At 37.9% G+C, this 27,020-nt stretch overlaps 1 protein-coding gene across 1 annotated transcript in view; it reads right to left on the minus strand.

The window, feature by feature from the left end:
- Window positions 1-27,020, minus strand: part of ROPN1 (rhophilin associated tail protein 1) — a 40,106-nt gene that overhangs the window by 9,338 nt on the left and 3,748 nt on the right. The window contains exons 2-4 of the mRNA XM_036905553.2: window positions 10,613-10,737; window positions 6,880-6,997; window positions 5,415-5,576 (exon numbers count right to left, since the gene is read on the minus strand). Coding sequence (XP_036761448.2) covers window positions 5,415-5,576; window positions 6,880-6,997; window positions 10,613-10,725 — 393 coding nt within the window. The 5' untranslated portion in view covers window positions 10,726-10,737. The remainder of the gene's footprint in view (window positions 1-5,414; window positions 5,577-6,879; window positions 6,998-10,612; window positions 10,738-27,020) is intronic.

Genomic DNA, 27,020 nt, shown 5'->3' on the forward strand with positions numbered 1-27,020 from the left:
CATCCATGTATGCAGAAGATTTCTCTCAGAACAGGGAGGGTGAGGTTCTAAGCCTCAGCTCTGTTGATCCCCAATTTCTCACCTGATGGCCCCCCTGCGACTGTGCCTGTCTTAGGTTGTTCCTCCCTTGAGGAATCTTACCCATCTCTGGCTAACCAGATATCTTCCGGGTATATAAATACAGGGAAATGTAAAGTTGGTAAGTGAGAGAGAGGCAATATTGTTTGAAAAGGTTAGCTTTTTACTTCTTTGCAGATTTATGCCCTGTGGTTTTTATGCCCAGCATTTGTCTTGAGGTATCTTTACCACTTGGAAGAATTATGATACTCGGTAATTTTGATATGAGGCACAAATTCTATTTAAGGGTTGTAATTAGGAAGGAAGAAGAAAAGCTATAGGAGTAGCAGACGGAAGAAAACATGGGAAGATTGATTATTTCTTTGACATATCTTCTTGTAGAGTAACTTAAGCATGTATAGGTTTTAAACTACTAATTAAATTGCACACACACATTAACATAATAGGAATACAGTTACATAACCAAAGCAGATCTATAATTACCAGCCATCTCCAGTGAAACCAAGAAAACCAGTTAGGCACCCTAGGCATTTGTGAAGACTTATCTATGATATGGTGGATATTGTCCAACTGAACTTGAACAGTCTGAGAGAAAGCAGACAAATTAAAACAACCCATTCCTGGGAACTGTTCACATCCCATATGTTCTTTTAACAGTAGATAGCCTGTAGTCGTAAGATTTTGGAGCGCTACAACTTGCACTTCTCCTAATTCTTGGTTGAGTTCCAACAGTATAAATCCAGTCAAATTTGTTGTTTTACTGTATGCACAGGCCAGCTTAGATATCTCCTTCTTCATTCTAATGGCAAGTCCAGGAACTGGTGGGATGAATGAAGCTACAACTGCAGCATCACCTGGATCTTTGTTGAGGTTTTTTGATGATCATCTTCTGGTATGACTCTTCCAGAGAGTGCTGATGTTGGAAGTTCTTCTTCATATTGTATCTTAGTTCATTTTCTGGGTAGCCAAATTAGGCTTTGATCTTCTGTATAAACACAAACGGACCCTTTGCCCACACTTTGATATGCCCTTTATACCATTGTGTAGAACTCATTGGAGGTCACCACACAGGAACTGCTTTTTTTTTTTTTTAAGAGAAAGGAATATAATCAGAAACATGTACCTCCATAGCCGATCATCTGACACCCTTTAAGTGATCAAAATTAAGGATATGTAAAGCATGCATTAATCGTTGATTTACAGTTAGTTTTATCCTATCAGGGAGTAATCCCCTTTTTCTTTCTTTCTTTCTTTCTTTCTTTCTTTCTTTCTTTCTTTCTTTCTTTCTTTCTTTCTTTCTTTCTTTCTTTCTTTCTTTCTTTCTTTCTTTCTTTCTTTCTTTCTTTCTTTCTTTCTTTCTTTCTTTCTTTCTTTCTTTCTTTCTTTCTTTCTTTCTTTCTTTCTTTCTTTCTTTCTTCTTTCTTTCTTTCTTTCTTTCTTTTTGTTATCATTAATCTACACTTACATTAAGAATATTATGTTTACTAGGCTCTCCCCTATACCAGGTCCCCCCTATAAACCCCTTTACTGTCACTGTCCATCAGCATAGCAAAATGTTGTAGAATCACTGCTTGTTAATTATTGATTTTAAGTGGTTTAATATTTCAATTTTGTTTCTTTGCAAACACTACTATTTTATGAAATGAAATCATCAGTATACATGAATTTTAAAATGACAAACCACATTATGTGTCAAAGAAATTTTGGGTTTGCAGCAGGCCACTTAAATTTATTCTCCCGGGCCCTTGGGAGCCCTCTCCTGGAAATTGCTGTGAAGGAAGCACTGCATAACGTGGTGTTCCAGACACTTCCAGCAAGGAGGATGGTAGAGCAGGCAGACAGGACGCTGGTAAGAGGCTGACAGTGAGGATGGAACGGCATTTGTGTGAGATGAGGTCAGCATGACAATGGTTTGGGGTAGATTTGCAAGCATGTGTGAACTTAATAATATCCATAGGTCATCATCTCTGCCTTTAAAAAAACAACACAAAACCCTACTCCTCTACTGCCTTTGTTCTGTTGTCCTGTTCTTGCAGTCTCATCCCAGTTGGGGTGCCGTTATGGACTGAATGGTGCTTGCCCAGAATTCCTAAACTGAAGCCCTAATCCCTCATACCTCACAATGTGACTATTTTTTAAGATAGGGCCATTAAAGAAGTAGTTAATTAAAATGAGGTCATTAGAGTGGGCCCTAATCCAATAGGATTTCTGTCCTTCTAAAATGAGGAGATGAGGACAGAGAGAGAGAGAGACCAGACCTATACATGCTCCCAGGGACAACCATGCGAAGAAACAGGGCCATTTACATGCCAAGGAGAGAGGCCTCAGACACCTTGATCTTAGACATCCAGCATTCAAAACTGTAAGAAAATAAATTCTGTCGTGTAAGCCCCTCAGCTTGTGGTACTGTGTTGTGCAGCCCTAGTCCTAGCTGACTAATACAGGTGCTTCCTACTCCAAACATCGTCTTTTATTGATCATCTAAACACAAACCTTCAGATTCTATTGTCCTCATAAAACTTAAAAATATTTTAAAAGATTTAAAAAGATTTAATAAAGGATGGATAAAGAACTCTCTGGACTGGACTGTAGCTTTTTGTAAAACTTACGTCAAAAGTAAACAGAGCTCTGCATTCTGTCGCATAAACCTTTCTGGTCAGATGGGTCCCCAACTGAGCTTTTAAGCATCGTATGAGTCTCATTTTCAAACTCAGAGGGGAAAGGCTCAGAAAGTGAATGATTTCTAACAAAGATGTCATTCCTTCCAGCGACCATCATCCCTTCCTTTCATATTGTCAGCCTCAGTGGAACAGGAGGTGGGACGGACTAGTCTAGGGGAAGGAATACGGAGATGTCTGCAGGCCACAGCATTTTCAATCATGCGGGCAGACCCAGGAAGCTCAGGACTGGAGTAAATGTACCTGCTACCTCAAATTCCTGCCGTTAGACTTCTCCTCAAGGAGCGAATGTGTTTTTTGAAATGGCACAGAGACCATGGCTAGCTGTATTGTATTGGCAAAGAAAGGAGGAAATCCCTGGGCTCTCCTCTAAGGCTGCAACTAGAATGCAAAGCCTCCACCAGATGGTGACCCCCTGACACTTTCACATTTAAGTTCCTAGCAATAGTCCAGTATGAAACAAATGGGTATAATTGGTCTGGTTCCTGGATTCACAGGACACCCTTTATTTATGGACTAGCCCTCCAGGCTGATTCTACCTCTAGGTGTTCTTTGACATAGGGATCATGAAGGTCAGTCAGACACCTCAGGACCTCTTGGAATTGGAGGGGCACATTGTTATGCAGAGCCAGGACTGAGGGTGTCTCAGTGGAAGCAGAGAAGGGGAACAGGATCACAGAATGTTAGAGAGGAAGGAACCTCATGGAACACCTAATCCAACCTCCTCATTTTAGGAGGGAGGTAGAAAGATACAATTCACCTCATGGTTTCCCCTACAATTTGGAAGACAGCCACACCAAAGTAAGCCTCGCAGCTGCACAGGGAGCCAAGCAGAGGGAGGGTTGGGGTTTGGCCTTCCTAAGTCACTCTTGGTGACTGTGAGCGATGTGGACTCACATCTCACAAGGTAGTGAGGGGTTGTTAAACAGGGGTTAAAAGAGGTAGAACCAGACCAATTATACCCATTTGTTTCATATTGGACCATAAACCAGGGGGCAGACGAGGGCGAGCCCCAGGAGGCTCTCAGCACTAGGGAGAGTGGGGATGAGCTGGCGGGGAACTACTGTGCTGTAAAAGGGAAGAGACCAGGGACCTAAGCTGCAAGCAACTGGCCATTGGATGAGTACTTTTTTCCATGGAGATCAGCTGTGCCACTGAGCACCAAGTGACGTGGGAAGCCCTTCCCTTGGCTGCTCGGAGGTCCATAGTCACCCCTTCCCCTGTACACTCAGCTGCCATCTTGAAGAGAGGAGTGGTGTGGAGAAGTCTGAGACTAGGCAAGCTACCTTAAAGTGTTTCAGTGATGTTATCAGTCTAAAACTCCTGGACTGGATTGTATCTATTTTCTTACTCTACCTTTTGTGGGTGGAGTAGATCAGGAAGATCAGAATTAACTACAGAGAAAATAAAAAATAAGGGGGAGTGAGACCTTAATAAAAGACCCTATGAGAACTTAATAAAATGTGTCAATATTTTATTTTCCTTCTTGTGATTTTCCCCAGTCCTTGGGGTTATTTTCATAGAAGTGTGATGGTGGGGATAGGCAGCTCACCTTCCCCTGATGCATTTTTCTTTCATCATTGGAGTTCTAGTAATTTATTCATTGTATAATGTTGTGATAAGGACAACCAAGACAAAAAAGCAAAAAACACAACTGGCCTCTCTTCTCCTTTCTTCAGAGGTAATTGCATGATTATGATGAAAATTGCAGGGAAAGCTCATAGGAAAATTGACCTACAATATGTCTGGTAACTTTCCTCAGAAACAATATATCAAATATACATTCCAAGCATATTCAGGAAGGAAGAATAAGATCATGTTTAGGTATGACAAATTATTCTGATTACCTTTTTGTACCCATTTGGTTTCAGCAGAAGCAATAATTTTCTCATTAGTTTTTAAACTTGTCTATTTCAGGGATTTTTAAAAAACCATGCTTCAGATTCATTTTCATTTAAGTTGCAAAAGGGAGTCTACACATATGATGATAACTAAAGCTTTTAAATATGCATATGAACTGGCTGCAGTATCATACTTTAAAACAGGAAAACGGCTTTTCCAATTGTAAATCAAGTCAAAATTGGAAAAATGCATGAATTTGTATGAGCATCCTGCACCTCCATGGTAATGTCATGACTATAAATCTAGAAATAGCCTCATCTCCCCTTTCTTGCTCTCTCATCTCTGATTTTTGCATCCAATTATGCATATCAAACAGTAGTTTCCTGTAAGGCTGCATCTCTTTTTAAAAGTCTCTGTTGGTATATCTTCTAGGTATCTGGAACTCAAGTATAAGCAAATCTTATTTTACAGCTGGCTCTTGGTTATCTTTGGGAATATGAATGGGGGGAGTGCAGTGGTGATAGAAATAAATCTGAGTGCAATGACTGAAATTAAAAAATTATCAAAAGCCACATTTTAGTGAGCCTCTCCCCAGAGCCTGATGACAGTTTTCCCCTCTCTTTACCTCCTAGCTTCTGCTTCTGGCCAATGAGCCAGATAAATTACCTAATTCAGAGAAGAGAAAGAGTAGACAAGAAGAGGCATACTCATCATCAGCCCTGGAGACTGACTATTGACCATGTCTATAGATGTACTGCCCTTCCAGGCCCAGAGAGTTTTTCCCTTAAGGAAGAAAAAGCATTAAAGCTAACTTACAACTCCGAGAGAGCTGCAAGCAAGGGTTAAAAACTTAAGCCACTCGATCTCCTCTGTGAAGCGGCCCACATTCATCATACTATTAAACAGATCTGTTGGGAGACTCAGCACCTTCCACATGTGGGCCAGTTCGTCTACATGGATGATCAGTCTGCCGGCAACCTGCAGGGCAGAGGAGAGACACAAGACAGAGAACGAGGGGTGAGAGAATGCCCTGAGAGACACCTGCCCAAGCAAGGCCCCATGTTCTCCCAAAACACAGCAAGGGTGTGGACAGAGTGGATGTTAGGGGAGGACACTGGCAGCTATCTTTGCAAGGGTAGAGAAATATTCAGCTTAGTGAAAAGCATGGTGAGATATAATTTAATAATTTTAACTTCAGCTGTCAGAATTATGGGGAAATAATACATTTATATTGCATTGTAATGTTTTTCTGATGCTTTTGTTATCTGTTATGGTATCCCTAAGTTGTCCCTATTAGGCAGTTAGGGCAGCCTGAAAATGAAACCAAAAGGCACAGGACTTGTCTGAAACCACTAATGAGTGGTGAAACTAGAACTGGATGTTAAGTCTCTTGCTTCTAGATTCCATGGAATTCTTTGCATTGGACCTCACATGCATCCCTCATGCTTTCCAAGGAATAATATGGGATCTGTGGTCTGGTTGCCTAATGTTACTTGGTCCCAGATACCTCAGATCTCTGCCATGTCCGCTGTACAAGATGGTTGGTGGTTAGGAGGAGAAAGGGAATGAATAACCAAAATAACAATGCAATAAGGGTACAGATGCCCCAGTGAAGCACTGCTACACTTTCTCCGGCCCTCTGATTCTAGTGAAATGCTAAGCCTCTGGGAGCAAGGTAGTTGGCTAATTCAGTCCTGAAACACCCGAAACTTCTCTATCCTGGATCCTAAAGCAAAGTATGGTGGTACTAAACCACATTTCCTGGGAACTGGCCAAATTGCGAGCTTTTTCAAGCCAGACCTTTCTCATCCATTCACTGGATCTCAGAATGATAGGGCTGTGAAAAGAGCTAGGGTTTTTCCTAAAAGCTAGGTTATGTCTGCACCAGGGATAACTGGGGAACAAAATTATGCCTTTGCCTACACTGTGACTGGCATCATATTGCAGCCTTGCTTATTAGTATGGGAGATATTTATTGTCAAGGGACTGTGGCCCTGCACTTTCATGGGAAAAAGGGATTAGTATTGCACTGAGCCTCTGGATATTCTGCCAGCTTCAGGAAAATCTGGGATGACCCCACTGACAAGTCAGCTTACAGCCTATTTCAACATCATCCCTATTTTCCCAGGAGAAGATGTACTTTCAGTGCATGGTTTAGTGAATTTTAAGATGATGCTGAATGGGCAGGTGACTGGCAGGGGGATGGTGGGCTTTTGTTTGTCCACACCCGGCCTGGACGCTGTCCCCACATTCTCCCTTGATGCCGCAGTGTGGCCCTTACCCGAAAATGCAGGATCTTTAACAGCTCAGGTGTAAGCTCTGCCCAGTTGGACAAAGCAACTCGCTCAGACTCCTCTCTCACTGGAGGGATTTCTCCATGGGACACAGCCCCAAAATAACTACAAGAAAAAGAGTTGGAGAGTGAAGGGAGCATCCTATATTCCAGTGCCCTCTGGCTGCTTTGGGCATCCCCTCCCCACTTTCTTTAAAGGGAAGGGGGTGGAGAAAATAACATTTGTTGAGTGACCTCTATATGCCAGACACTGTTTTGTTCATTTATGTACAGGAAAGGTCTTAATATGTTACTTTCCACTTTAGGTGTAGAGAACACTAGGGAATAACAAGACTTGTTTCTCTTTAAGGATGAGGAATAACCAATAAAAATTTTGGCATGGAATTCCTTGAAGCATATTGGGTCTGGGTTTTTTTCCAGTCACCCCTCCTAAGTGTTTTATATATGCACATGCACACATACACATAACACATGTGTGCACACACACATACATAGATGTATATTATAGTAAATATATATGTATTACACATTATATATAATATATTGTATATATTATATTTATTTGTGTACCATATAATATATGGTACATAATAAAACAATTTGTTTTTCTCTGTCCTATTATATATATTATATAATATGTATACTATATATAATAGATACGTATGCATCCGTGTATACATATTATGCATTGTACACACATATAAACAATTCATATATATAAATATATAATTTATATAATATATAATTGGAGAGATTGTTATATTATATCCCCCACTCTCTGTTTTGGGGAAGGATCTTAGTACCTAGAGGGCCTGTTTTTCAAACATAAAATCTTTGTGTTCAGTTCAATGGCTATTGACAGTAAGTTGGGATTAGGTAGAGGGTAGGGGTATGTAATCTTGGAAAGAGAAGTCAGAAGAGAACTAAAGCGCCTTCTTTAAGAAAGGGGGAGAGGTGGAGGTGCTCTAGGGTGAGCCAGGAAAGGTTGCCAGCTGGAGGTGGCATGAGGCTTGGCTTCAAGGAGTGAAGGGAAAGAAGGTTGGCAAGGTGATCAGATGAGAAGACAAACCAAAGAAGGGTTTGAAACCACCATATGTGGGGTGTGCGAAGTAAAACTCTCTACTATCTTCCCTCAGGAATTTCAGCCAAGTCTGCCTGTTCATCAATACTTTGTGGAGTGGACTCTGTTTTGGTGCAATGTGGAAAAAATGTGAGTCCTGTTTCAGAATTGGCATAGGATGAATGAACATGAGTAGTTGATACGTGGTCACCGATGCTATATGGAAGGGTCTGTCTCCATCAGAAGTCTTGTTATTTGCTATCCCTGGATCACATACCCTCTCTACTTTATTTTTCTTAGTTTTCTCCAGATCCAGGTAGTATAAAAACAATACAGAGATAATTTTGTAAAATCCCATTTTAGGGTCAAGCCATACAATGATAGGGTGAACCACTGCCTGTCTCTAAGCCATAGAGCTAAGCTGTCTCTAAGCAGAGCTAAAGCTGTAAGGAAGGATTAGAACAACAGTTTTCAGGCACCCCTTGGGGTCATCAACAGGAAGGCAGAAAAAATACCTTCAGGCTATTTTTTGGAATGTGCTTGGTCAGTCTCTGCAGACAGATCAGTGTGGGGTACATGTGAGTTCAGGGTGACAACAGGAGTGGGATGTGGCCTCAGGCTATAGAACCAGCCTTAGGTGACATAAACGGGAGAGGCAGAGACACAGCACCTCATTTGACAGAAGTTCCTGCCCAGCTAGAGTGTGACACTCAGCAGCCCCATCTTTGGACTTTTCAGCTCGTTGGTTAGAGAATGTGGAAATGAGTCTGCAGACGTGGATTTAGTCCTCTTTGGGTTATTTAGCTTCATTTGCAGTGAGCAATTCCATGGCTAGTCACGTATATTACAAACCCATGTTATCATACAAACCACAAGACAAGTTTATGTCCTGCTGATGTCTGGTAAGTAGTTTCTTCATTGACAGCATATATGCAGGAAAATTCTTGCTTGCAATGAATTAAATACATATTTTATCTTGGAAATACTTCATGGAGTTTTATCTTCTAAAATACTACAGGTTTGTAGGTCACATAAAACCATCTGTTAGGTGCTTTTCATATCTGAATAGACAGCTCTTAGGTCATGCTCTCCTCTTCCCTTGTAGTTAAACTATCAATTTTTTCTTCACAGATATCTAAAAAATTTATAGCACATGATACAATATGGGAACAAGCAGCCTACAACAGTGGAATGTTCTCTCACATAAAAATGTCAGGGACAATACCAAGAAATGTCATTTTTCTTACTATAAAGCAGTAGCGCAAAAACAATAAAATGGAGTTTTAAACTATTGTATAAAACAAAGTCTGCCTGAGTATGCCAAAGGAAATTAGCCTTCTGATGCTAAAGTTCAATCTTAGAGGTAATATATAAAATTGAGAATGGAAAACTAAACAGGCTCATTACTAGCAAAGCAATCCCATTTGTGTCTCTTTTTATGAGCACCATTGGCTTATTTTCCTTCTTTTGTAAAAGCTTCATCCTGACCCAACCTAGGAGCATGAACTCATGGACTCATAGACTCTGTAACACTCATCTTTGATTACATGTTGTGTCTCCAAGGTGTCACCTTCTTCCTACCCCGGCTCAATATACCTCCTCATCCTTCTGCTGAGGACATTCTCCCTTCCCCCAACCCATCAGCTTACTCAACAGCCTCTCTGAATCCCCCTATCCCACTGAAACTCTACTAAGGAGGTCATCATCAAACAGTAAAAATAGCCTGAAAATGGTCCTGGAGGTCTAGTTAGCTCCTGACTCCTGCCCGAAGCCTCGGTTCCCCAGTTTCATACGGACACATTTGTCTTAGAAGCAATTTCGCAGTTGAGAGGCTTTCTGTGAAAAGCTGTTTCAATCTGGGCCAGCAGCTCTTGTACAAACTTCCACTGAGCAGCCTTTGGAGGTCTCTCCTGAAAGAGGCACCTGTGTTTGAAGCACAGTGTTTTCAGCCAGGCAGATACTCCTCCTGCCCTCACCACTGTTTTGCCTCGTTTCTCTGGAATACAATGTGGACATGTGGACAGCTTTATGTTGCCGGACACATTAGCTCAAAGAAACACCAAAGCAAATAACAATTTCCCCAAAGACAAGATACAAAGTGTCTTTGGTTGGTCTCAAGAATGAGTTTGAACAGCAGCGGAGGATGGGGGCTCATTGAGGGAGGAAACTCAGGAGTGAACCAGCTTGGACCCATCCCATAGAACCCACCCCGCGGGCTCAGTGCATCGCTCCCCTCTAGCGGCGAGGCCCTGGTTTACACCAGTGAAAGGCAGGCTAACACTGCGGGATTCCAAACCTTTCTTTCCACTGGGACCTGGAAAGGGGGTGCAGGGACAGGGTGGAGTGTGCTGTTGTGATGTAGTACTCTAACTCTTGTTGATTGCCCCGGGACATTTGCTTATTGCCCTGGCGTCCTATTCCTCAGTCTAGTTCGCACAGGGGACTGCAACCCATCCTCTCCCAATTTGATCTATTTGTGTGGATTTGACGGCACCAAAGCAATTGGAGAGCTGCACCGCGCAAAGATTATGCTAATTAGTCCGACTCCCAGGCTGCAGCGCCTGACAACCTCCCCACGGTTTTCCAAGACCTTCCCTTCTCCACCCGTGTCCTCCACCTCCCGTGGGAACCAGGGGCTGGAGGAGGGCAAGGAGTACGTACTCCGCAGCCCACGGGATGAGATCCGGAGGCTGAGTTCGAATGGCGGCCTTGGTAAATTGCTTCAGCAGTTCTGGCAGTTCCGAGGGGATGCATATTTGCTTATCTGTCGGCATTGATTGGTTGACCTATTAGCAGGGGAAAGTAAGGAAATGTAAATCTTTGAATCATAAAATGATAGGAATCCTGGACAGGTCTTCGCCCAGCCTCTGTCTGATACTCTTACTATTGGGGAGTTCACTCTCCCACAAGATAGATGCATTCTACTGTTACACAACTCCAAGGTTATAGTAGGTGTGGTTACAAAGTTAGGTTTACTAATCCTGGCTTTTTGTTGTTTTAAATAATTCTGTCTTTTAATAAAAACAAACAAAAACCCAGAATACTTACTCATTCAAAAAGTAGAAATCAACAAGTAAGCTAAAATAACCCCTAATGATGTCACCCCAAAATATTGGATGTCTCCTGCCATACTTTTTTCAATGTAACTATATATAGCTATATAAATAAAAATGGTGTCATACAAAACAGCTTATTTACTCAATTGCATATCATGAACATCTTCCAGTCACACAGCTCTTACTAAGAGCAAAATTGACTCTGTGAATCCTCTATTAATTGACATTAGGTTCCTTCCAAATAAAATTCATCATAAACAGCCATTTGATGAACACCTCTCTTTATATCTGTATGCACTTACCTACTCTAATTGTAAAAGAGAACATTTGTATATTTCACTCAAAAATTTCCAGGACAAATTGAAAAAAATATGAAAATCCATAAATGGTATACAACTCTGTGCACAAACAACAGATTAAAAACAGATTTTGTCTGCTTTCAGTAGAGAAGGCCTAGACACTTTGAAAAGCCCTCCCTCTTCAAACACTTAGATGTTAGACAAATCCCAGCAAACATACCTTTCAAATTGCCTTGCTAAAGTTTTGAGAAAGTGGGAGAAATCCTCAAGTCCTAAATAAAGTGAATAAAGAAGAAACCAGAGTGGTAAGCAAATGAATAAATTAGGGGACAAATGTAGATGCCAGGAATTTGAACCTTTCAGATGAATGGCCAGGCAAGTTGCAAACAGACTGGGTGTGGGGCCCGCAAAAAGTCAACAGCTGAATTGAAGGACTCACTTAGCCCCCTAAATCTGGGACCCTCCATGGGTTTCACACCGATACCTTGAAAGGATGAGACTAAAAGTGTCTGCCTACTGGCTTGGAGAACCACACAGCTTCCTGTTGTTCTGGTCAAGGCAAGATAGTCTTCTGTAAGTTTGTAGCGTGTACTAGGTCTAAGTTTAAAATTTTTACCACCAGCCTTGTTGGGAAATACCCAAACAATTAAAACGGTCTCATTGGTGGTACTCCATTATCTTTTACTTTATGTCCTTTTATCTGGAGGAAGAAGAGGATAAATAAATGGTTATTTTTAGACTTTGTAATAGTTGATTATGCAAGTATGTATGGTAAAATTTCAAGGGTAATTACTATAAAAGTAATATAACCACCAAACCAGTAGAGAGGAGAAAAAGAATTAAAAACAGCAAACCAACTTGATCAATCCACAAATAGACAAGAAAGAAGGGGGGGAAGGAAGCACAGGAAAAATGGATAAATAACAGGATAGAAAAAGAATCCATTTACATCAGTTGTCACAATAAAAAGAAATGATCTTGACTATGCCAGTTAAAACACAGAAATTATCAGACCAGATTTAAATAAAAAATCCAACTGTAGGTACATCTTATAGGTATAAGGGCAAGAAAGACTGAAGGACATATGGGTAAACAGGCAAATAATAACTGAAAGAAAGTTGATGTAGACATGTTAATATCAGATAAAAGAGACTTTAAGGCAAAATGCATTAATAGGAATAAAGAAGGTCACTATATAATGATAAAAGCTTTCATTCATCAAGAAGATATCACAGTTCTCAATGAGTAGGCTATAGCTATCACCATGGATGAATCTCATGATACTGGGTGGAATGGCAATATATATAATATATCATAACATTATAATAAAGAGCAAGGGATGATGAAACTTCAGAATGGCAGTTATCCTCTGCTGGGGAGGGAGGGGACTGTCATCAGGGAGGTGCAATGGGGACCCAACACAAATAGTGATATTCTGTGTGTTTTCAGCTGGATAGTGGTTGCCTAGATGTTTGTTGCATTATTTTTATGCCTATAGTTTCATTATGCATTTCATTTTGTATGTATGAAATATTTCATAATTTAACAAGTCATTGTTACAAGCTGATTGTTTCTGATAACTATTCAATCCATTTTATCTAGCAAAGGGCAGTGCCTTATTTTACTCATATTGTCTGTATATCTAAAGCATATATATATTTCTTATTGTGGTAAAAACCGAAGACATAAAATTCACCATCTTAACCACTTTTAAGTGCATAGTTCAGTGGCACTAAGTACCTTCACATTGTTGTGAATCCATCCATCTCCAGAACTTTGTCTTTTGAAACTGACACTCTATACCTATTAAACAATAACTCATCATTTCCCCCTCCCCTGAGCTCCTGGCAACCACCATTCTGCTTTTTGTCTTCATGAATTTGACTACTCAAGGTACCTCATATAAGTGAATCCTGAAATATCCATCCTTTTGTATCTGGCTTATTTCACTTGGCATAATTTCCTCAAGTTTCATCCATTTTGTAGTATGTGTCAGAATTTCCTTCCTTTTTAAGGCTGAATAATATTCCATTGTATGTCTATATTATATTTTCTTTATCCATTCATCTGCTGAACATTTGGGTTGTTTCCATCTTTGGCTATTGTTAATAGTGCTGCTATGAAATAGGTGTACCAGTATCTGTTTAAGTCCCTGATTTCCATTCTTTTGGGTATATACCCAGAGGGGGATTGCTGGATTAGTTGGTAATTCTAAGTTTAATTTTTTGAGGGACCACCATACTGTTTTCCATAGATGCTGCACCATTTTGCTATTTATGTATATTTGATAGGATATGTTAGTTGTTCAATTGTTTGACTTCTATTCTGAAGGCCTAAATGGCCTCATGTAAATGAAGAGATGGCCCAACCTTAATTAAATAGGCTTCCAGTGACAATAACGGTGGTAAGCCTTGGTCAGTATTGAACAAACTTAAGCAAAGCCTTTATTTGACCCCACTGCCTCATCTAACACCTGTTCTGTCATCTCCATTTTTGGCTAAAGAATCCCTAGTAAGTTCTCTATACCTACTGTCTTTTCTCAGTGCTCAGTCCTTCTTTACCCTCTTGCAACGTTTTCTTCTCTCACCGTCCTATTGCTCCCTTCAAAGTCATCAATTACACTTAATAATGTATTATCTGTGCCAGATACCATGGTAAATATTCTGTATACATTTTCTCAATCCTCAAAATAGCCCTATGAGGTAGATTGTATTATCACCATTTACAGATGATGAGACTGAGGGAATAAAGCTTTGAAATGACATGTAAATAATAAATGACAGAGGCAGGATTCGAGCACAGCGAGTCTGATGCAGGAGGTGGTGTGCTGAATGTGACTATCTTTACTTCTTGAGGCTTTCTCTTCCTTTGGTGGCAAACGACCTTCTTGTTTTTTCTGTTTTCCTCAGCACTTTTCTGTTACAATAACTCTTCCTCCCCGCAAAGAAAGAGTTTGCAGTCTTCCCAAAGCTCAGTCTTCAGGATCCAAGCTGTCTTTTGGCCGCTCTTGAGAGCTCACGTCCTCTCATGGCTGCACCTGCCCCAGAACTGTGCTCCTTGTCCACCCCTGACCTCTCATCTGTGCTTCTATTCCACACTTCCTACTGCTGCCAGGACACATCTCCACTAAAATTCATTCTCCACGTCCCAGCTAAGTCCCTTTCCCAGGTTTGTTTCTGAACATTATGCCACCATTTTCTCAGTCATTTAGGCTCAAAACCATCTACACTCTTTAATCTATTGAATCTGTCACTAAATCCCACTATTTCTTTTGAAATATGTCTCCAGTTCATCCCTTCCTCTCTTTTTCCACTAGTGGTTCAGCCCCTCACCATCTGTGTGCAGCCTCCTAGCTAGGGTCCCTGTCTCGGGTCATTCTCTGGCCTATTCTGTGCAGTGTGTCTAGATCTACTACCCTGATGTTAATAGGTCAGTGAGCCCTGCTCACAGAATGGCAGTCAAATTCTGACTTGCAACTTTTTCCATGATTTATGCACACAGTTATAAATCTTCTGCCAGTATTTACCAACACAAATTTTTAATATGGTCTACCCTGGCCCCTTTTCAAGTCATGGTATACCCAAAGGCTAACACTTTCTCACCTATTGTTAACAGAACTCTACCCTGCTTTTCTCCTTCCCTCAATATGTTGCTAATTCTTGATGGTTTACCTCCCTCTTCCTTTTCATCTGTTCAAAGCCCACACATCCCTAAGGTTCATCTTGAATTCTGCTATGCCATAGGCCTTCCTCAAAAACTTAGGTACCATCAAATATTATTTATAAGGCACATTTTACCATTTCATCACATTCTGCCTTTAATAGATCTCTAAAACTGAGCTTTCCACAAGTGGTCACAGCAGAATGGGTTATAGGTGTGCCGCCTGAGATTGACAGCTATAAACTTTTTATAGTGATTCACAATTTATAGCCATTTTACAACCATTCACAAATTTATAACAGTTGAAATTATATTTGGAAACTGTCTGTCTCTGTCAGTACACTTCCAGATTTAGCGCTTAAGGTTTGTTGCTTAGCACCTGCCTGCAGGCATGGCTGCATAGGGTGTTCCCTTTTCACCATCATGTTAAAACCAATTCCATAAATCTTATTAATACTGCTTTCATTGCAATGTATTTATTATCAGTGATGATCGTTTGTGCATATGTGTTTCAAATACTTGGTTCTTCCTTTGACTTAATTTGATTTTATTTTTCACATTTTCTCCCAACAAAGAAGGCATGTATGTTTCATCATCATCATCACTTGTTCCTAATAAAACATAATTGATTTTGCCCACTTTTAAAAATTGTGACTTGATTTACATAGTTTTTATTCTTGGTTTTGATGTAAAATATTCAAAATCCGATTCTTAATGGAATTTATTAATGACACTATTTGTTTACAGAAATAAAACAATGCTTCTAAAAAACAAATAATGGAAAATAATTTAATTGGTTTAGTAAAGGGGACTGAAGGCCTTTAATACCTTATGAAAAATGTGTCAAAATATTTTTACTTAATTATAAGTTCTATTTATGTTTTAGAAAATCTAACTCTTTAATTATTAAATTAAATGATTTTATGAAATTCCTGCTTTACTTATCAAATACTTAATTTTTCAAAAAGCTTATGTGATTTTAAGATATTCCTAAGAAAATGGACAACCTTTTTTGTTTGAAAACTGACTTTTACGCAAAAAAGGCCTATAGTCTCCTTAATTCTTTAAATATTTATTTATCACTATAAAATACAATTTAAAATTAAATATTAATCATTTTTATTAATATAATTTAATACTTCTTACACAGAGTTCCAAGACATTCAGTAGCCAAAAATATAAATGAAACATTTATTAGGAGACATAGTAAGGATTATTTTAAATTTGGATTTGTTTGCCCTGATACTTTTTCTTTCTTTTTCTACCTAAATATCTTATTTACATGAAACAGTGATCAGATGAAAAAAATGATGTCAGGACTTTAATAGAAATGATGTAAATTATGCCAGGACCTTAATAGAAAATATCTATACTATACAGATAGTCTCTTAAGAGAGTAATTCTTAAAGTTTCTGATCCTATGACCACTTAAAAGTTATTGAAGACCCCAAAGAAGTTTTGTTTATGTGGGTTATATCTGTCAATATTTATCATTAGAAATTAAAACAATTTTTAAATATTTATTTCAAAATAAAAATACATATTAACATATTTATGTGAAGAACAAGTATAGTTTCCAGAAACAAAAGAACCCTTAGTGAGAAGAGTGGCATTGTTTTATGTATTTTGCATATCCCTTAATGTTTGATTTAATAGAAGATAGCTAGATTTTAATACCTACTTTGCATTCAATCTTTTGTGATATCATACTTCATGAGTTTCTGGAAAGCTCTACTGTCCTAGTATTAGTACAAAAATAGTTTAAACTTCAAGACTCCTTGCACCAAAGTCTCAAAGCTTCTCAGATGTCCCCAAAACCATACTTTGAAAACGACTATTTTATGAAACTGTTTAGAACAGTATTTACAACTGCAACAGTTTACATCTGATTTTCTTCAAGAAACTAGTTAAAAGTTCACATAATTAATAACTAAGGCCCAAATGTCTCCCACAGATACAGATCACTCCACTCATTTTACTAACCTGCCTGGGAAATGACCATATGTTTGGGACCAAATGAAACAAAGAAAGTATAAGAAGTGCTACTCTGGAGTAATACTATCAGTAATATATAGTATAGTAATACTATAGTAATACTGAAGTCTCTTCACCAGACTAATTAAGCAAAGCATTCTCTTGCAGAGTGGTGAACCTATAAATGTGAGTAACAGTGTTCAGTTAATAACACCACTTAGAATTCCTGGGGAGGAATGCTTACAAGAATATTAATTTTTTTGCTATTCAGGATGACATATTTGGATAGTAAGTAAATAGGTTAAATAGAATTTTCTAGATTATGCAAGCAGAATAGTCTGTACCAGTTGGAAAGCTGTTAGGAAAGTGGGAAGGCTTGGTGCCATACCTGTTCTCCATGTTTTGAACACATGAAACGCAAGTAAGACACGGTTTTGCTCACAATGAGCTCCTGTCTGTATGTCCTCCTGTAGATGTGAATTCCACATTAAAGGATGTTACTAATAAAACCCAAGCCACTATGGTTCTGTCTGTTTTCAGTTTTACGTGAAGAAACAGTCTGCTGTTTCCTACCAAGGTTAACTATCAAAGGAAAAGTATTTTTCTGAATGTTAGGAGCTAAAAGAGAAATTGAAAAAAAAAAGTCAATGATCCTTATTGCAGAGTTGTTGAGGAGAGTTTATTGTCTTTAGAAAATTGGCTTACTTGACATTTTTGAGCACCAGCATGAATTTAATCAAAATTGCAAGGAATGTGTGAAAATATAATGAAGTAGACCAATGATGCTTATGGATTCAAAGGAAGTGTGAGGTTAGAAGTGACTAAGTTGGGAGTTTGATGTTATAACTTCAATCCTAAGGACTAGTAGCAAAACATGCGATAAGTGTCACATTATTCGGAAATACATGACATAGAAACATGCAATTGCATTTTATTACTTAGAATTTCAGTGAAAGAAAGAGGAAATTAAGTGATTCAAATTCTGGTTAATCATCAGAAAGAGGTTTCTGTCAGTTGGAGAAAAAGCAATACATACCCTGCTACAGTTTGCTACGACCCATCTGTGAGGCAAGCTTTCTCACTGGTGGTGATTGTAAGAATCTGAAGAGAATGTCATTAAAATTTTTTCATCAGGAACTCCAAGTAGTTATTTCAAACACAAAACTTCATATAAGCAAATCCATGATAAGAAAGCAAGCTTGATTTTTTTTCTTTTTATTATTTTTATTTTGGTATCATTAATCTACAATTACATAAGGAACATTATGTTTACTAGACTCCCCCCATCACCAAGTCCTCCCCCACATACTGCATTACAGTCTCTGTCCATCAAGCTTGATTTCTTTTTAAAAAGTTTTAAAATGTTCATTTGGAAGCCTTATTCAAATTAATATCCTCACTCTTGCTCTATATTTTACTTTTTATTATTACGTCTTAAAAATATATTGCATTTTTTAATAAGTGCCATATAAACTTTCCAGTATCCTACAGTTTATCCCAGTATGCTTTACAAATAGTGTAAATGTGTGTGTGTGCCATGCCATGAGAAAGTTTGGGGAAGCTCTGCTGTGAGTTAAGTGTCAAGTACTTCTGTTGACAAACTTTTAAATTTTATTTCAATGTTTTAAGATTATATGTTACAGAGGAGATTCTGGTGGTGATCGAAACCAATTTCCGGTAAAAGCTGAGCTTTATGTAACTTAAAAAGAATATTCTTTAGAAAATACACAGTAAAAATACTGTTGGGAACAATTAGTTTCTAATTTATTCAACTGAAGTATTAATTAGAGTCAGCAAGAGAGTTTGAGACAAATTAGCAAAGCAGAGAAACTTCCTTTGACTGCAGTGAAATAGCACTCATAGAATATCACACAGGCCAAAGACATTTGATACTTTCTAAAGAAAATAGGAGCCAAGAGAAAAAATAGGAACATCTAACTAACTATGGGCAGAAACCTCCTAAGACAGCATTCTAAGGCAGTGTAACTTTGCACTAGTTTAAAAGAGGCAGCTGGGACTCCCTCATGAGAATTAGAGTTACTTGCTGGGGTTGGGTTGGGGGGGTCTTTAAGATTTACAACACCTATAAAATACCATAGCATGAACAAATTTTAAGATGGTCATGTTATTCGAAGATTGAGGTAAACTAAGTTTGAAAGGACCAGAAAAGCAGGCTTTTATGAAGTTAGGCTTATTCTAATCATTCTAAATCATTACATTATATTTTAGGCCTCACTCTATTTTTATTGTCAAATAATAGCATACTAATAATCTTTACAATACCATCCAGTGCCCCACACTCTAACCATGTGCCATCTCTACTCTTTAGCTCCTTCACTCCTGCTTCTGCACTCATCTTTGACATTCCACAGCAACACAATTCTATTTACTTAATCTCCAGTGAATCACTTTCCCCTCAAGCCTGCATCCCACCCAACTATTCTCCTCACTTGCAGTAGATGAAGTCGTTTTGCACCTGCTTGAGATCAAGGATGCCAGAATTAATTCACACTGCCATCCTTTGCCTACCCAGATCCACCTCACTGATCTCATATTCTTTCCTCTACCACTTGAGCTCTTTTTACCTTCTCGAAGACCTGAAGAACCAGCATTTGACCTTTACCCCCCCTACATTTTCCAGAAAATTTAATCTTTTCCACCTCCCTGGCACCTTTTCTATCAAGTAAATATATTCTGGCTTTTTCTTTAAAAAAGAAATTTTTTTACCTTGCTATCTTTTCAGTGACCAGATAAGTCTCTTTTTTACTGTCAAACTTGTAAGCACCCTAAGGACTGACCCCTTTCCTTTCCACATGGCCCCTCCTCTCTTCTTATAAGGCTTCAATCTTGATTATAATTAATTGTCCCAAAATTGCTTTCACCAATATAAATGTCACCAAAGTCTCCCTGGCTTCTAAATCTAGTGATTTTTCTCACAACACTTATTCTTTGTGGCTTCTGTATTGCGTTTGAAAAACTGATCACTCTCTCATGGAACATCTTGCTCCATTGGGTAATGGTTACAGTCTTGCTTTTCTACCTCTGCTCTTTCCTTTTCATTTGTTTTTCTTTTTTTTTTTCATTTCTCACTTTTGTCTCTACCATCAGTTTTTAGAAGTATTTCCTAAGACCTAATCCCTGGCTGTTTTTGTCTTATATAATCTATACAGGCACACCTCATTTCATTAGGCTTCATTTTATTGTGCTTTGCAGATACCGTGTTTTTCACAAATTGAAGGTTTGTGGAAAACCTGTCAAGCATGTCTACTGGAACCATTTTCTCAACAGTGTTGGCTTACTTCTTGTCTCTGTGTCACATTTTGGTAGTTCTTGCAGTATTTCAAACTTTTTCATTATTATTATATTTGTTATGGTGATCTGGAATAAGTGATCTTTGATGGTACTATTGTAATTCTTTTGGGGTACCACAAACTGTGCCCATATAAGATAGAAACTTCATTGATAAACGTTGTGTGTTCTGACCACACTGCTCCACTGACCAGCTATCCCCAACCTCTCTTCCCTTCCTTGGGCCTCTCTATTTCCTAACATACAGCAATATTGAAATTAGGCCCGTTAATACCCCCACAATGACCTCTAAGTGTTCAAGTGAAAGGAAGGGTCACACATCTCTCACTTTAAACAAAAAGCTAGAAATGATTAAGTGTAGTTAGGAAGGCATATTGAAAGCCAAGACAGTCTGAAAGCCAGGCTTATTGTGTCAAACAGCCAAGTTGTGAATGTAAAGGAAAAATTCTTGAAGGAAATTAAAGTGCTACTCCAGTGAACATACAATGATAAGAAAGCAATATAGACTTTTTGCTGATATGGAGAAAATTTTCATGGTCTGAAGAGATCAAACTAGGCAAAACATTCCCTTAAACCAAAGCATAACCCAGAGTTAGGTCCTAGCTCTTGTTAATCCTATGAAGGCTGAGAGCGGTAAGGAGGCTGCAGAGGAAAAGTTGGAAGATAGCAGAGGTTGGCTCATGAGGTTTAAGGAAAGAAGCTGTCTCCATAACATGAAAGTGCAAGGTGAAACAGGAAGTGCTGATGTAGAAGCTACAAGTTATCCAGAACATCTAGCTCAGATAATTAATGAAGGTGGCTACACTAAGCAATGTATTTTCAATGCAAACAAAACAGCCTTAGATTGGAAGAAGATGCCATCTGGGATTTTCATAACTAGAGATGAGAAGTCAATGCCTGGCTTCAAAGGTTCAAAGGACAGGCTGACTATCTTGTTAGGGGCTAATGCAGCTGGTGATCTTAAGTTGAAGTCAATGCTCATTGGCCATCATGAAAATCACAGGGCCCTTAGCTACTCTGCCTGTGCTCTGTAAGTGGAACAACAAAGGCTGGATGACAGCACATCTATTTACAACATGGTTTAATGAATATTCTAAGCTCACTGTTGAGACCTATAGCTCAGGAATAAAAGCTTCTTTTCAAAATATGACTGACTGCTCATTGACAATGCACTTGGTCACCCAAGAGCTCTGGTGGAGACATACAAAGAGATTAAAGTCATTTTCATGCCTGCTAACACATCTATTCTGCTGCCCATGGTTCAAGGAGTAATTTTGACTTTCAAGTCTTATTAAGAAATGTATTTCATAAGGCTATAGCTGCCATATATAGTTATTCCTCTGATGGATGTGGGTAAAGTAAGTTGAAAACCTTCTGGGAAGGATTCACTATTTTAGATGCTATTAAGAACTTTCATGATTCATAGGAATAGGTCAAAATATCAACATAAAAAGGAGTTTGGAAGAAGTTGATTCCACCATCATGGATGACTTTGAGGGGAGTTCAAGACTTCAGTGAAGGAAATAACTGCAGATATGGTAAAAATAACAAGAAAACTAGAAATAGAAAGGGAGCCCAAAGACGTGGCTGAATTGCTCCAATCTCTTGATAAAACTTGAATGGATGAGGAGTTGCCTTTTATGGATGAGCAAAGAAAGTAGTTTCTTGACGTGGAATCTACTCTTGGTGAAGATGTTGTGAAGATTGTTGAAATGACAACAAAGGATTTAGAATATTACATATGCATATCCATGCATATCCTTGGTTAATAAACTAGTGGCAGAGTCTGGGAGGATTGACTCCAAGTCTGAAAGAAGCCCTACTGTGGGTAAAATGCTATCAAATAGCATTGTATGCTACAGGGAAATCATTTGTGGAAGGAAGAGTCAATTGACGCAGCAACCTTCACTTTTGTCTTACTTTAAGAAATTGCCACAGCTACTCCAGCCTTCAGTTACCACCACCTTGATCAGTCTGTAGCCATCAACATCAAGGCAGGACTCTCCAAGAGCAGAAGGATTACATCTTTCTGAAAGCTCAGATAATTGTTAGCATTTTTTAGCAATAAAATATTAAGATATATACCTTGTTTTTTTAAGACATAATGCCATTGCACACTTAATAGTCTACATAAGTTTTATACGCACTGGGAAATGAAAAAATTCATTTGACTCACTTTATTGCAATATTGGCTTTATTGTGGTTATCTGGAACCAAACCTGCAATATCTCTGAGGTATGCTGTACTTTTTTTTGGTCAAATAGCTTATTTGTTTTTATAAATTTTGGTAAATATTCCATATGAACCTGAAAAGAATATCCTGCAGTTGTTGGGTATAATAGTCTATTGTGTTAATACATTTGATCATGTATTTCAAATCTTCTGTATTCTTTACTCCTTTGTCTGCTTTTTCTCTCAGTTGCTGAGAAAGGCATGTTAAAATCTGCATCTATGGAGTGGTTTTGTCTACTTTTTCTTTTAGTTCTGTCAATTTTTGCTTGATAAATTTTCAAGTTCTTTTATTAGTTGAATACATATTAATATTTCAAACTTTCTATTGATCTTTTTATCATTATGAAATGCCCTTCTTTATGTATAGTTTTACTTGTCTTAAAGTCAACTGTCTGCCAGCTTTTTTCTGTCTAATATTTGTACGATACACATTTTCCCAAACTTTTCCTTTCAATTTTTTGGTGTCCTTTTGTTCAAAGCGTGTATTTTGTAAACAGCTTAAAAAATACTCTGAAAATTTTATCAATTTGATCATTTAGTCAATTTACATTAATAAAATTACTGATATAATTATTTTCACCATTTTGTTTTGTTATTTGTCTATTTTTTCTTGCCCTTTTAAAGCAATCAAATATATTTTAGGATTTTAATTTTTCTCCTCTACTAGCTTTTTTAGTTATATATTCTTTTATTATTCCTTTACTGTTTATTCTAAAACAATGTGTATCCTTAATTTATTGTCTACCCTAATACTTTTACTTTGTGAATAATGAAATCACCTTGTAACAATTTAATTTATATCCTTCTCCCATCCTTTGTACTATTATCATTTATTTTATTTCTATATATATTTTATTATTGTTGACATATGAAATTATTACTTTTAAATAGTCAATATTCAATTATTTTATCCATTTATTTAAGCCCATGTGTTCAATACCCTGCTTCTCTCTGGGATCATTTTCTTTCAGTCTGAAGAACTCTGTTTTCTATTGTGTAGGTTTGCTGAGGAAGAAGTCTATCATTTTTGGTTTGTCTGAAATGAACTTATTTTGACTTCTTTTTTTAAGGACATATTTACTGATTATACAATTTCTAGGTTAGCAACTTTTTCCTTTTAGCACTTTAAGTATGAAATCCCATTGCCCTTTTTAAAATTTTTATTAAGGTATATACACTCTTATGAAGGTTTCACATGAAAAAACAATATGGTTACTATATTTACCCATATTATCGAGTTCCCACCCATACCCCAATGCAGTCACTGCCCATCAGTGTAATAAGATGCCACAGATTCATTGTTTGCCCTCTTTGTGCTACACTGTTTTCCCCATGATCCCCCACACCATGTGTACTAAACATAATACCCCTCAATCCCCTTCTTCCTTCCTCCCACAATCCTCCCCTTTGGTAACCACTAGTTCCTTTTTGGAGTCTCTGAGTCTGCTGCCATTTTGTTCCTTCAATTTTGCTTCATTGTTATACTCTACAAATGAGGGAAATCATTTGGCATTTGTCTTTCTCCACCTGGCTTATTTCACTGAGCATAATGTCCTCCAGCTCCATCCACATTGTTGCAAATGGTAGGATTTGTTTCTTTCTTATGGCTGAATAGTATTCCATTGTGTATATGTACCACCTCTTCTTTATCCATTCTTCTACTGATGGACACTTAGGTTGCTTCCATAGCTTGACTGTTATAAAAAGTGCTGTGATAAACAGGGGTGCATATGTCTTTTTGAATCTGAGAAGTTGTATTCTTTGGGTAAATTCCAAGAAGTGGGATTCCTGGGTCAAATGGTATTTCTATTTTTAGTTTTTTGAGGAACCTCCGTATTGCTTTCCACAATGGCTGAACTAGCTTACATTCCCACCAGCTGTGTAGGAGGGTTCCCCTTTCTCCACATCCTTGCCAGCACTTGTTGTTCTTAGTCTTTTTGATACTGGCCATTCTTACTGGTGTGAGGTGATATTTCATTGTGGTTTTAATTTGTATTTCCCTGATGATTAGTGATGTGGAGCATCTTTTCATGTGTCGTTGACCATCTGAATTTCTTCTTTGGAGAACTGTCTCTTCATATCCTCTGCCCAATTGTTAATTGGGTTATTTGCTTTTTGGGTGTTGAGGCATGTAAGTTCTTTATATATTTTGGAAATCCCATTGTCTTTTGATCTCCATAGTTTGCTAAAGAATAAGCCAAATGTCTTTTTGTTGCTCCTTTGGAGATAATGTAAAACTTATTACCTCTCTGAATTTCCCCTTCTGGCTGTTTTATGATTTTTCTCATTATCTTTGATTCTCAGTAGTTTAATTAATTATGATATGCCCAGGTGTAATATTCTTTCATGTATCTTGCTTGGGGTTTGATGAGATTCTTGGATCTGCGGGTTTATGTCTTTCATCTGTTTTGAAGAGGTCTTGAGCATTACCTCTCTAAATATTGCCTAACACAATCCTTAGTCTATCTCCAAAGTTGACATATGTCCCCTGTGAAAAAAATTGCCTTTTGACCATCATCAGCTTACCTTGGAAGAGATTTTAATTAGTTTTAATTAATCCAGAAAATTGCCTTCTAGGATGTATTCTCTCTCTCCCTACCTTCTGGAACTCTAACCATATCTATTTGGGCCATACACTGTTTTTTACTACCTTTGATTCAGTTTGGATGTTTTCTAGACATGTCTTTGAGTTCACTAACTGTATTTTTTGCTGTCCAGGCTGCTATTAAACCCATTCAATGAATTATTAATCACAGAGATTATATTTTGTGTTCCAGAATATTTGGTGTTTATATAGATGCAATTTCTGTGTTGAAATTCTCCATTTTCATCCACTTAAGCATTTTCCCCCTGATTTTTCCTGAATGTAATATTTATAGTTTAGAGTCAATATCTGATAACCCCAATGGCTGACTCTACCCATGGATCTCTAATACCTATTTTTCTGCTTGATTATTAGACACATTTTCATGCTTCTTTGCATGCCTAGTATTTTTTAAATTGTATGTCAGCCATTGTGTAAAAATTAAAGTGTGTTTGAAGTGCCTCAAATTTTTAACCTGTCATGCCAGTGATGTTTGTCTACCCAAAGCCTTGTGGGTTTCTATTTTGCCCAGTTTCTCTGCAAGGGCCTAACACAATCCTTAGTCTATCTCCAAAGTTGGCATATATCCCCTGTGAAAAAAATTGCCTTTTGACCATCATCAGCTTACCTTGGAAGAGACTTTAATTAATTTTAATTAATCCAGAAATTTTAATTAATCTAGTCCTCATTGTTTCTAAAGATCTTGTTGTCTTAAAATGTTTTTTAAAATATTTTTTTTCTACATTTTAAAAAAGTTGTTGCAATAGGAATCCTGAGCTGCTGCAACCTATTATATTGTAGTTGAAAGTAGAGTCCCATCTTCAGCTTTAACCTGGGCTCTGTGTTAATGTCTCCCAAATCTCCAGCTGTAAGCTATCACCATGCTATAGCATATACACCAGCTGCCTACTGTATAGTTCCCCTTTCCCTTAAAAGCATCCAAAACAAACTTCTCTTATTCTTTCAGTTGCCTTGTCTGAGATATCATGGTCATTTTTAATTTATCCTTCTCTTTCAGTCCTCACTTCAGTCCCTTATGGGTTTTTTCCTTTTAATTTGTCAGTTAGGAAAATAAAAAAGATTACCTTTTCAAAAAGTGGAAGGAGTTTACTTTGACTTACAATGCAGCAATATTTTCAATTTACCTATGAGAGAATTGATGTACAGAGAGGTGAAATGATTGGCACAAGGTAGCAGTTTATATTGGAGTTGAATCAAGGACCCAGGTCTATGTCATTGCTCTTTCCACAGTCGACTACTTCCCTCTCTCTCTAATGTGATTACACTTCATGGATTTTCTCTAGGACAACCCCAGTCACAAATGTTATGTCCTAAAAACTGTCCCCCTAAATCATTGAAATATCTTGGATTTTCATTTGCATTATGAAAAGTATATATATTTTCAGCACTTTTAAGTGGAGCAAAAATTATTTGTCAGAGTATGTACTAATTTTTTGTCCTGAAAATATGGTAATTGTCTCTTTAACCATATTCTATACAGTTGCAAAGAATGGAAGGATGCCCAGCATAAGGCAGGTTTCAAAATAGTCACTGCACATTCATTATTTCATTGAATCTTTATAACAAGCTGGGGGTAGGTAAGTTCTAATATTACAATCATTTTTCCATAGCAGGAAACTGAGACTTGGTTTCCTAGATAACATGTCTTATCCACTCATATTATTGTCATTCTCAAAAACCTTTAGTGAATCTTCATTTCATTCACCATTAAAATGATACCCTGTCTGACTTTCAAGCTCTTTAAAATTTGTCTTATTCATGTTAGCTTTGTCTCACCAACTTAATTTCACAGAGGTCTGGATCTTTTTCTATCCTGGGTCAAGCCAATGCAGCATTTGGATGCCAACAACAATATTGTTAAAAGAAGTCCTATCTGACCTTGTGCTTTTTTTTTTGAGCAGTAGTTTTTGGCTATGTTATTAGCAAATTTCCCA

The sequence above is a fragment of the Manis pentadactyla genome, chromosome 1 (genome assembly GCF_030020395.1).
Source record: "Manis pentadactyla isolate mManPen7 chromosome 1, mManPen7.hap1, whole genome shotgun sequence".
NCBI lineage: Eukaryota > Metazoa > Chordata > Mammalia > Pholidota > Manidae > Manis > Manis pentadactyla.